Source organism: Oreochromis aureus, linkage group 16 (assembly GCF_013358895.1).
Source record: "Oreochromis aureus strain Israel breed Guangdong linkage group 16, ZZ_aureus, whole genome shotgun sequence".
Lineage (NCBI taxonomy): Eukaryota > Metazoa > Chordata > Actinopteri > Cichliformes > Cichlidae > Oreochromis > Oreochromis aureus.
The window spans coordinates 21,996,109-22,007,347 of record NC_052957.1 but is presented as its reverse complement, the minus strand read 5'-3'; the positions used below and the strand labels follow the sequence as shown (position 1 = coordinate 22,007,347).

The window sequence follows — 11,239 nt, the reverse complement described above, 5'->3', positions numbered from 1 at the left end:
TGTACATTAGTTCTAATCCACCCCCACACCAAGAGAAAATTGGTTCTTGGGTAAAATTTGTACTCCGCTAATGAGAAAAATAACGGGCAAACTCATTATTCAATAAAGCAGCAATTTAAAAAAATTACAATCACATGCTGGGTTTAAAAACGTCCCAGAGTGCTGGAAATGTTCCAGAAATGTGATATTTGGTACACTGAAAAGATTATTCACAAATTATTTGAGTATTTAGTGACCGCCGATTGTCCAGATGACAGCTTGGAGTGTTTTATTCTCACTTTTGGTATAAAGCGGCTGACCGTGTGCTGTCTTTATGGCCGTGTTAAAAAGTCAGTTATACAGCCGCCCAGTAGTTTTGTTTCATTTTTATCTAGTTAACGTTTAACAGGCTGTGTTTATATTTGCGTGAGATTAAAATTAAATATTAATGGAGACACCTACTTTTATACCCATGCTGTATTTGCCTGGCAACAGAAAGCTATATATATGTACATGCGTGCCATGACGTAGATCCTGAATTATGGTCAGTGCTGACATCACTGATTCGCTTTGTGGTGTGATCTTATGGAGTCTCCCTCTCCAAAATGCATATGGGGAATGCATAAACAACAGGATAACTGATCCTTAGTAACAATCCACTGTCCTTTTACTCTGATCCATTAAAAAAAAAAAAAAGCCAAGTATCTGATTCGAGTTAACCCAGATTTATTGAATTTAACCACGTGTTTTGAGTTTTAGGCCTCAAAGTTACTTTCATTTCTATTCAGACGCACAGCAGAAAACCAGAGAATATACACACACTTCTATTAATTACCCACTCTGCAGGATTGACTTCACCGTCTGGACACAGTCATGCAATGGATGAGTCGCATAACAAAACAAAACAAAAAATAGTATGCACCACTGCCTGCAGATCTATGATCTGACAGACACCTATAAGCATGTAAGGTTTCATCCACACACGTCAAAGAGCGGTGTGATCACTGGGAGCTGCTGTGTCTGCAGCCTGCTGAATTTTTCACATGGGCCCTGTTATGTAACGCTTATAACCTTGAAGAGGCTGCAGCATCACTGTGGCGCAGAAGCCTCTGTGGGAGCGAGGCCGTGGATCACACTGCATTCTTTCATTACGCACTTGCTTACTTCATCGAATTGCATTTACATGTATACATTTGGAAAAAGCAGCCCGTTCTGAGCTGTCGCATTAAATAAAAACAAAGAGCTGACTCAAATTTCTCAGATTTATTTGTGAAAATCACGTTGAACAAATATGAAATGATTTTATTTATTTTTTTTTTTGTTTTCTTTTCTTTTTTAGGAAAAAAAGGAATCGATTGCACATGGAAAAAAAGTGAATTGGTGTTTACTTGATGAAAAGACAGGCTATAACCTCAGAGGATTAAGGGTTGATTCGTTTGATTCTATGGCTTCATCGAGGTTGCAGCTTGTTCAATAAGGCAAAAAACAAACAAACAAAAACAACAAAGACACGGTAAACAATTAGATGTTTTAAAGTATTCGCTAGCGTTTTACATCTCACTTGTCATGTGTAAATTATCTGACAGCCGTGAGTTAACGCTGTCTAGTTAGTGGGTAACTTATAACTGTCAATAAAGCGGGCAGTAGAGTCGATTAACTGCATGATATATTTCTGACCTGCATCAACCACATCTATGTAAATGTCCTTGATTTCCTGCAGGCACGCACCGGTATGTTCAAAGAGAGAGAAAAGTGCAGCGAGAAGTGATTCAGCCTCCCTGGTCACATACGCTGTGAAGGTGTGCGGCAGCAGCAGAGACAGCACCAACGAGCTGATAAGTGTGAGGATAAGAATGCTGATCCATCTGGGCACTGGCATGCGTTTGTTCGCTGTTCGGTAGGAGCCACTCTCGTGGGGGACAGACATCCTGTCCACTTCCCTGAGCCTCAATGAATCCCAGTTTTTAACGTCGAAATTACGCACAAGGGGACCGACGTCCATGTCTTTTCGAGACGGCAGTGGAGTATTGTTAAGCAGCTTCAACTTGTCCCGGAACTCTTGCATCTGCTGCAGAAAGCACAGGGGGTCGGAAACGCTCCCGAAAGACCCAGCGATGCTGAGCGCCCGTTTCTGCTCCTCCAGCGCTGCGCTCAGCTTGCTGATCTCCGGGTCGTATGCCTGCATCACCACCAGCTTTAGTGTTTCGACGTCGGACAGGATCTCATTCTTTTTGCATTCAAGGGCACTAATGAGTTTCTCGAAATAGTCTTTTACCTTCTCTGCGTCCTTACTGACCGACAGAAGCGCCCTTTTCTTACTGGCTTGTAGTGTATCCAGGCAGGACAGATAATCTGCGCTTCGCCAGTTCTTCACCCCGCGAAGCAGCTCATCAAACGCCTTCTTCTCTCGTTCATACGCATCCTCCAAGGAGCAGAACTTGTGCCCTTCGTGGTCATTCGTCGCTGCGCAAAATCCACATATTAGTTTCAAGTCGGTGGCGCAAAATATGTTAAGAGGCTGACCGGAGTGTTGTTTACATACAGACATTTTAGGTGTAACCTTTATTTTGCTGAACTTCTCGACTATCCCGCGCAGAGAGTAGTTGATCTGCAGGCTGTTTGCGCCGTTGTGGGGGGTCTCTTTGCGGCAGGTAGGGCATTTGAAAGGTGTCCTAAAAGCTGGACCTCGATTCCCCTCCAAGAGTCCCTCCAAGCATTTCTTGCAAAAGCTGTGTGAGCACAGCAAGACCCGCGGGTCCTCGAACAGACCGCAGCAGATTGGGCATGTAAGTTCCTCTTCTAGCTGCTCCATTGCACCCTGCAAACACATCATCCAGGCGTCAAATCGATGCTCAATTTAGAAAAAAAACAAAAACAACAAAACAAAACAAAAACCCAACAGCAACAAAAGCACACGATAAAACGCACTACACAATACGCACCCACTAAGGGATGCCTCCCCATAAGGCAGAAGATGCAATATTTGAACACGAAAAAAAATGATGCAGCATCGCAAAGGATACAGATTTGGCTGTCACGTTCCAAATGTGTGTTGAATATCCCCATCCCGAAAGTGAAACCGACTCGGATCCCTGTACGCGCGTAAAAGCTTGGATTGAGCTCTGCCAAAAGCTCCGTTTGAGCAATTTGGGTCACGCAACATCCTGATTTTTGATGTATCTCAGTTGCCAGTTGGCGTTGTAAGAAACTTTTTAAAAAAGAGAGAGCGAGCGAGAGATCTCTGCAGGTTGGATGCGAATCAGAATCATCAGTAACTTTATAGTTAACAGTAAATCATTATCTCCTAGCTGTGTATTGCAAAATAGGACGGTGGTTAGCTGAGCTGAGCTCCTAAATCTCCGTCGTCTAACCAATCCAATGCGACAAATTATCGACAAACAGCGCTCGCGTTAGTGTCGCTCCTGTTGGCAAGGTACTGAAGGAGGGCTGTGACAGATTTTGCAAGCGCATAGTAACATGCAACTACTGGACCAAAAGATTCACTCACCAGCTGCTGACTGCTGAGACGCACAGTGCAACGCAATCATGGCGCTTGTTGCTGTGCAGACTTCGCCCTTTTCCGGGTTTGGAGTTAACCATTTCAGTGGCGTGCAAAATATTTTCTGCAGCATAAAAACTCCTCTATAACGGCGCACTTATAATTCAAACTGCACAAATATCCATACCGAAATGAACACTATTGGCGTTTTAAAGCGATTTGACAGGTTTCCCCTTGAAGATCGGGATGTTTACGTTTTTAGCCCTGCGGGTAATTTGCAGAGGATCCCTGCCTGTCTGTTGGGGGAGGGGCTGTTGCTATGCAAAACATTCCAGCGTGAAAAACTGTCAACTAGGTTTTAGTCGCAGCTTTGCCCGTTGCACGTTTTTTTTCTGCAGTGGACTACTTCTGTCCCTCGTGTTGGCACTTCTCAATATATACTTGCAAACGGTTTACACGCTAAGAGGCGCACCTGTGGACGCCCATCTGTATAAGCTGATCTCTCTCTCTCTCTCTCTCTCTCTCTCTCTCCATATATATATATATATATACACATATGTGTTACAAACTACCTTTAAATGCTTTGTTATTATGGAGCCTCAAATGTGAACCTAAACTGAAAAATAAATAACTTAAAGTACATCAGGTGCACTGTGCTGAGCGAAATCAAATCTACATGGGTACTCTTCCATTAGTAGGCTATGTATCCACCATTAAACCTTTGATGTTTTCCCTCCAAAATTCACTCTCTCTTCGTTTCGGGTTATGTAACATCGATATCCAATAGTTACTTAGTCACGTGTAGAAATGTTGACCTTGATTTTCTTCCCTTGTTTCCATGCCATCAGGAGCAACTGCCTATCTTAGGCGCTGTGATTGGATGCAGCAGGGGTAGAAGGGGCTTATGCTGCACCGCCCTCTGCCGTTGGGTGTCGCCGTTGCGCAGCGGGACCTCTTGACGCTTTGACGTCCAGCGCTCTTTGGTTTCTGGTCTAAGTTTGTTTCCGGATGTTCGGCTGGTGTCGTGGAGAAAAATAATAATGGCTGCGATGTTTACGTGTTGTCTAGGCTGCTGCGGAGATGGCGGATCGGGGCATATTCCCCTCAAAGAAATGCCCACAGTTCAGTTAGATACTCATCACATGGGTAAGTGAAGTTTGCGTGTAATTCTTGCTGCTCATGTACGAGCAGTTTATGTCTACACACGCCCAGCTGCCTCTCTCTCCGTGTATGTATGTATGTGTGTGTGTGGCAAGGTGGTTTGCTACTTCCGCTGCTACTTCTAGCTCGCTAGCCGATAGCTGCCAGTAAATTTACCTGCGCTGCTAGGCTAAATGTTTCTGTTTGTTGCAGTGAGCTGCCCTGACACGTTCATTTGGTAAACTTTCACCAGGGCTTTCAGTTGTTGCTAACCGCAGCTTGACATGACACAAGACAAAGACAGCAACAACTGACCGGACAGATAATTGAACCTGAGCTCTTTTACAACTGTTCATGGATGGAAGCTGTCAGAATCCCCCTGTTTGCGCCCCAAAGAGAATTTAAGACATATTAAATTACTCTGATTTAAGCAGAAAGCTGTATTTAATTTGTATCTTTGGACACAACGGATTAATCAGCTAGTTTCAATGTTCACTGATAAATGGAGAAATATACACATTTGTCCATTTTTATCTTGGCCACAACATGTTCCTACTACATTGTAAAGTATGACTTATTGCTTCCTGGAGATCTACTTAAGTAGACTTCACAACAGGTTGTGACATTAGAAATAACGACATGTGTGCTTTTGTATTTGAGGAAAAAAAACATGTTCACCTGTCTCAGCCTCTGCACATTAAGATGGAAGTGAACTAGTCATTTTTAGAAGATACAATCATAATTTAAAAGTTATGATGTTTTTTAAATGGTAGTTGTTACCGTAAAATATTAAAGGCATGGCCTCGCCTGGATTCATCATAGGATTACAATTTAAAGGCTATTTTTATTAAAGTGGTGATGGTCTGGATCAGAAGACTGCATAAACATGGAGGGAGTGGAGCCAGGTCATCTGTCGTTTATATACAGTCTGTGTTCTTTATTCACTGAGTCATCGAGCATAAACGTACCACTAACTTAATTTTTCCCCCACGTGGACTATCTGGATTTTCAAATGGCATCGGGAGAATTGGCCAGCCACAGTTGTTGTACAGCTTAAACAACAAACTTACTGATAGAAAATGAATCAACAATATTAATAATGTAAAAATCTTTTCAGCTGTTTCACGGGTATCATGTGATCTAGAAAGTGCATTTTATCAGTTGAAAGTAAAATCGAGCCTTGCTTTGTCTTGCAGGCACAGATGTTGTCATTGTAAAGAGCGGCCGAAGGATATGTGGAACCGGAGGCTGCTTGGCCAACGCTCCTTTGCACCAGAACAAAAGTTATTTTGAGTTTAAGATCCAGTCCACTGGTGAGCACTTGGCTTTTAAGCCTTTTAGTTATCGTCGTCTTTTCCTTCATGATTGCAATTTTCTGCGTTCCTGCTGGGAGTTATTGACACACTATTTTTAGATGCAACACTGGTCTTGTGACTGCATGCTCACTGGTTCATGCTTACTTTTTTTTTCTTTTTGCAATGACCATATTTGAAAGCACACATTATATTTTTGTACATGTAGTTTGTGGTAAAAGAATGATTGAGATGACATTCTCAACAGTTTTAAAACAAACAATCAGATCTCAGTCCAGAAAAACATTGTAGTAAAGTTTGTAACATAGATTGGAAGTCATCAAATATCAGGATAGTTTGGAATGCACATTTTAAAATGAACATGTTATTGGTGTGTGCCCTTCACATCTTCGTACTTAAGTGGTGTGCTTTGTGTGTAGGTGTGTGGGGGATAGGTGTGGCAACCCAGAAAGTGAATCTCAACCAAGTGCCTATGGGCAGAGACACAAACAGCCTAGTCCTGAGGCACGATGGCTCCATTTACCACAATAATGAAGAGAAGAATCGTCTACCCGCTAACAGCATTCCTCAGGAGGGGGATATTGTGGTAGGTCACAAAAATAATTGGGCTTAATTACATATTTAATTATGATTCCCTGATCTTTGAAATGTTTAAGTGTTATTAGTTGGGCTGTGAAGCTAAAAATGGAGAACTGTTTTTTGGGGAGAGGGTTTTCTTGGAATCTCGTGGAATCAATTAGAACTGGGGTGGGAGCTAAAAACATTAACTTTTATCCTAAAGGCTGTTCCAGAGATAAAAATATCTTCTGTTGTAAGTACTGAAATTATTTATTGCAGAGAACATACTCTACACAGCTGCTGATCATCCCTTTTTTATTACATATTATTGGAATTGTTCACAAAACTGTCAGGACTCTGAAATAAGCTTTAAAAAGATACAACTTTAATGAGTTCAGACTTGAGGTTGGAACAAATTGATTTTTTTAAAAGCGGATTGATGGTGTAGAAAATCCAGCCATGCTCTTTATAGGGCAATGTTTGGTTCTGCTACTACTATACAGTTTTACCATAATTTAAACTTTGGTCACCGTGGAAACCCGTTAAGTCTGTTAGTAATAGTAGTACACCAAGTAGTGCACCAAAATCACCTGCCTTAAAAGAAAGCAAGAAGCTATTTCTGCAGATTAACTTGACATACTGGAACTACGTAAATGCAAAGGAAGAAACTTGTGCAAAGAGAATTATGAACTCTTTCCCCCATAAAGACATTTGATGACCTCCCCTGTACCCTATAACGGTGATTTTTGACTCCTCAGACACTCCTTCTGATTCTTTTCCCCATAAAGACACGGTTTGATGACCATTAGAGTAGTTTCCAGGTTTTTCCAAGGATAGCTGCATAGGCAGAGACCACCCTCGTAATTTCTGATGTAAACCCATTTATTTGGTTTTATAAGCAGGCCTAAACTTTGACAGAAACCACTCAGATCACAGTAGACTCTTAGTAGGCTTTAAAGGGGTAAAGAGTAAATCTATAAGTGATTATCATTAATTTTATTATGACACAAAGTATTTTCATTTTCATCAAATTTAGATCAACCACTCACTCTGCACTGTGTTTCAGATTTAGCTGTTTGAATGTTTTCTGACACACAGGGAGTGATCCATCTCTGCAAATATTTTTGCTAGAGAAACCAACTTGTATGAAAGTTGTGATTGATCACTGAGTTGCCGTACTGAGATTGTTTGAAGTGTGTGACTGTGAACATGCACACCATACACACAATTCAAGATGAGCTTATATTTTTTCAAAAAGCAATAGGATTTATCAGATCCAGCATTTGATCTGTGGTGTTTGTTCTGTCCTATATGATGGTACTCTGCAGCCCATGTGCAATGAGTCTGCACATTTATTTATATCAAATAATCATAAAGACAGATAGAGGCAGTCACAAAGTTAAAAAGAATATAAGTGCACGGCCTCTCTCAGAGACAGTAACTGGACCGCTTATTAGCAGTCGATGCTTTTCGACAGTTGTTTTTATGCAAGTAAGGTGAACTTTACACAGCTTGTAACTAACTAGCTTGTAAGGTTGTGGTGCAGCACACATGTACGTTATCATCTGTTCTCTTTATCACTTCTTACTGGAACACTAGGAGCTAAACAAACTGACATAGTGGCCCTCGCACACATTGGCCCTCACTAGTGTTTCTTGAGTAATTCAGGCTACTTAGGCATACTTCTAAACTCTTAAGTCTTTGATTACAAAGGCTAAAATGTAATTTACGGGTTCAATCGGCTAAGTGCTGATGATTATTACCTCTTTTCTGCTGATGCAGTGCAGTTTTGAGTCAGTTCTCGCTCGGCGCCTTTTGAGTACAAGCCCACATTTTGACAGGTTTGAAAACCAGCTGTTGTGTGGCAGAAGTTGGGGTGATTTCTGTGGGAAGAAAGTCATGAACACATTCAGTCTGTGGGCTGTAAATCATCTTTTTGGGGGTAGCCCCTCCCATTGATGTCAGTGGTTTCAGCTTTGGGAGCAGCAGTTTGGTGCTACAGTGTTGATGGGTTTGTTTGTTTTTGGTTTAAATGCATAGAACCGGTTTTGGATTAGACACTAACACTATGTTGGCGGCAGAGATTTAGCGTGTCTTCATCGTTTTGTTTATCCATCACAAAATGCCTTGGCATGTTTTTTAAATCCAACTTTGTCAGTCACATTTTCATTTGCCATAAGAGGAGAAAGCAAAGAAGTCTGTGAGATGGGAACCTTAGTGTTTTGTATTGTCTTCTTGTCTTTGTTTTTTTGATAAAAGTTCTGTTTAAGAGAGAAAAAAAACAACTTTTCCTGCTTCTTTTAAAATATAGAAAAGATTTTAAACATGGCACAGATGTAAGCTGTGACCTCCCGAGATAAGATACTTCAACAAGAGTTTCATGCTTTTCTCAGCTTGTGTATTTGTGTTCCTCAGGGCATCACATATGACCACGTGGAGCTGAATTTATATCTGAACGGAAAGAACATGCATTGTCCTGCCTCAGGGATCCGAGGCACTGTATACCCTGTTGTTTATGGTAAGTTGATTCTTGGTTTCATATTTTCACTAGTTATCAATGATTGCTAACCATATGATCATTGTTGCCTTACTTGAATATAACAAAACAAAAAATATTTGGATCCTTTTGTATTCGTTATAGCAGTTACAACTTGATTCCACTAGAGGGCTGTATTGCACATCTTTGCACAGCTGTTCTGCAGACAGGCTGACAGATTTAGTTGAATAGAGTTTAATAGAGTTTTTAATGTGAATATTTCGCCACACACAGGAAAGAGTGCTCTATTTGAACTGATCAAACACAGCTTTCATCAGAAGGCAGCGGCCTTGCCACAGAGAATCGAGGCATGCATAATTTAGTCCAGTAAAAAGTTATTGCGATGATTTCAGTGACTTGATTCAGTTCTCCATCTGATGTGTGGAGCTTGTCCAGATAATGTTGGACAGCACACATGTAGGATGTTTGCTCTTGACCTGAACTCTCTAACTAAAGCTGTGATCAGAATGCAATCGCAAGTGTCCAAAATTGTATTTAAGATTGGGGTGGGGGGGGGGGGGCGGCATCACCTGGAACCTGATCACATCACTTTTAATTTGGACTGCTTCCATGTGTACTTGTAAATCAGATCTTGGTGTAATATTGTGGCGTAAACAGCCAAATCACAATTAATTCGCTAGCATGTCCTGAGTGTCTGAGAGTTGTAGGTAACAGTTGCCGTTAATACCCAGATATTTAGGATGAAATCTGTTTCATTTATACCACCAATCCCAACCACTGCAATTCTGCATACACAAACACATCTATAATGTGCTGTTTTCATCCCTGTGTTTGGTAACATTCTCAGACAACACACGTACACAGGCTCAGGTTGAGGTTTTGAGAGTTTATCTCATAAACAGAAGAAAACCTAAAGCTGTTTTCACAGAGTATATACTTTCAGGGTCTTTAAAGGTGAAATTCAACCATAGAAAAGTTAAGATGTGAACAAGAATACAGTGTCTGAACTTATGATTTATCGTGTCTTTATCTTCTGTTCTAGTGGATGACAGTGCCATCTTAGACTGCCAGTTTAGTGACTTCTATCACACTCCTCCACAAGGATTTGAGAAGATCCTCTTTGAACAACAAATCTTCTAAAGGAGCACTTCGGCCTCAGCCCCTCTATATGTTGTCGCCCTCCTCTATATCTCTTAGCAACCTCTGTATCACTACAGTTTGACCTTAACTGGTAGTATCATTATGCGTGGCTTGGAGGCATCTTGTTTCGTTCCCCCTGTTTACTCTCTCTCTACTGCTGCTCTGGATTGACTTTAGAGTACCCATGAAGAAGTGGGGATTTCTCTTCCTTGTTCGACTACAATCGGCTGTCACAGTCCGTGATGATGGAAAGCTGTAAAATCACAAACTTATGTCAATAATAATCAATCCGTATTAATTGAAAACCTTTCAGTTGCTGCTTTAATCCACAATACATGTGTGTAGATAACAGACAATGGATGTAATGGTATGTTCACTGTTTTTCAGGATGAGAAGCCATGTGTTATTGACATTGCTTTATATATATATATATATATATCATCCAAAATATCATACTAACATCTCAGCATACACCCTGTATTTATTTGTATTTATTTGATTTCCAGATCAAAGTTTGGCATCTTATTTTTTTGATATAATATGTATTTTGTTTTGGCCAGCAGAAATTAGTGACCCAATGAAGGGTCAGCTATAATTCTAATACATTGACTATTATGCTGCCTTTTTGAATTATCACGCAATGAAAACATGGCGATACCGCAACACCTTTATGATTAATGTCACTGCATTATTTAGAGTTGATAGGAAGATTAATACAAACAATAAATCAGTGCACATTCCAGGAGGTGATGGTGCTGGCAACTGACATATTTCTGAAATTGTAAACACTAATATATATAAATCACTTCTTTGAGCAGCCCTTTTTTCACCCTAAAAAATATAGAGTGTGTTTATTTTAACTATCAGAATATTTCCAGAGCTGGTGCTGGTCGTCTCTGATTAGAGATATATCAGAAACGTGGAGTTGTCGTTATGTACAGGCATTGCATATCCGCTGCTGAAGTGTGACGATTAAATATTTCAAATGCTTGTCCTTGTTTGCACTAATGATGTTATTGTATGAAACCAAATACTGTTGATTCATTAAAGTTTTGTGTCTGGCGGCATCATTCTGGAACACTGTCATGTCTTGAGATTGTAGATCATGAAGCT

At 40.7% G+C, this 11,239-nt stretch overlaps 2 protein-coding genes across 4 annotated transcripts; one reads left to right on the top strand and one right to left on the bottom strand.

Moving 5' to 3' along the window:
- Positions 1-691: 691 nt before the first annotated feature.
- trim13 (tripartite motif containing 13) lies at positions 692-4,351 on the bottom strand. Of its 3 annotated transcripts, none has more exons than XM_039599839.1 (2): positions 4,294-4,351; positions 692-2,797 (listed from the first exon to the last, which is right to left on the bottom strand). In XM_039599839.1, exons 1-2 carry the CDS (start codon positions 4,321-4,323, stop codon positions 1,583-1,585), a joined length of 1,245 nt encoding a protein of 414 aa, XP_039455773.1. In that variant the 5' UTR covers positions 4,324-4,351; the 3' UTR covers positions 692-1,582. The 3 variants fall into 3 exon arrangements, with proteins under 3 accessions (XP_039455773.1, XP_031590548.2, XP_031590549.2); XM_031734688.2 differs by lacking the exon at positions 4,294-4,351 and adding an exon at positions 3,488-3,733; XM_031734689.2 differs by lacking the exon at positions 4,294-4,351 and adding an exon at positions 2,922-3,468.
- Positions 4,352-4,420: 69 nt separating this feature from the next.
- On the top strand, positions 4,421-11,196 carry spryd7b (SPRY domain containing 7b). Its single transcript, XM_031734683.2, has 5 exons — positions 4,421-4,624; positions 5,815-5,931; positions 6,351-6,517; positions 8,905-9,007; positions 10,029-11,196. The coding sequence occupies exons 1-5, from the start codon at positions 4,519-4,521 to the stop codon at positions 10,124-10,126; spliced, it is 591 nt and encodes a 196-aa protein (XP_031590543.1). The 5' UTR covers positions 4,421-4,518; the 3' UTR covers positions 10,127-11,196.
- The last annotated feature ends 43 nt before the right edge of the window (positions 11,197-11,239 follow it).

Excerpts from the sequence above, each read along its gene's own strand:
- trim13 (XM_039599839.1), bottom strand. The coding sequence starts at position 4,323 with ATGGCATGGAAACAAGGGAAGAAAATCAAG. Across the intron at positions 2,798-4,293 it reads AACAAGGGAAGAAAATCAAG|GGTGCAATGGAGCAGCTAGA; the intron begins GTCAACATTTCT and ends ATGTGTTTGCAG.
- spryd7b (XM_031734683.2), top strand. The coding sequence starts at position 4,519 with ATGGCTGCGATGTTTACGTGTTGTCTAGGCTGCTGCGGAGATGGCGGA. Across the intron at positions 4,625-5,814 it reads GTTAGATACTCATCACATGG|GCACAGATGTTGTCATTGTA; the intron begins GTAAGTGAAGTT and ends TTTGTCTTGCAG. Across the intron at positions 9,008-10,028 it reads TGTATACCCTGTTGTTTATG|TGGATGACAGTGCCATCTTA; the intron begins GTAAGTTGATTC and ends CTTCTGTTCTAG.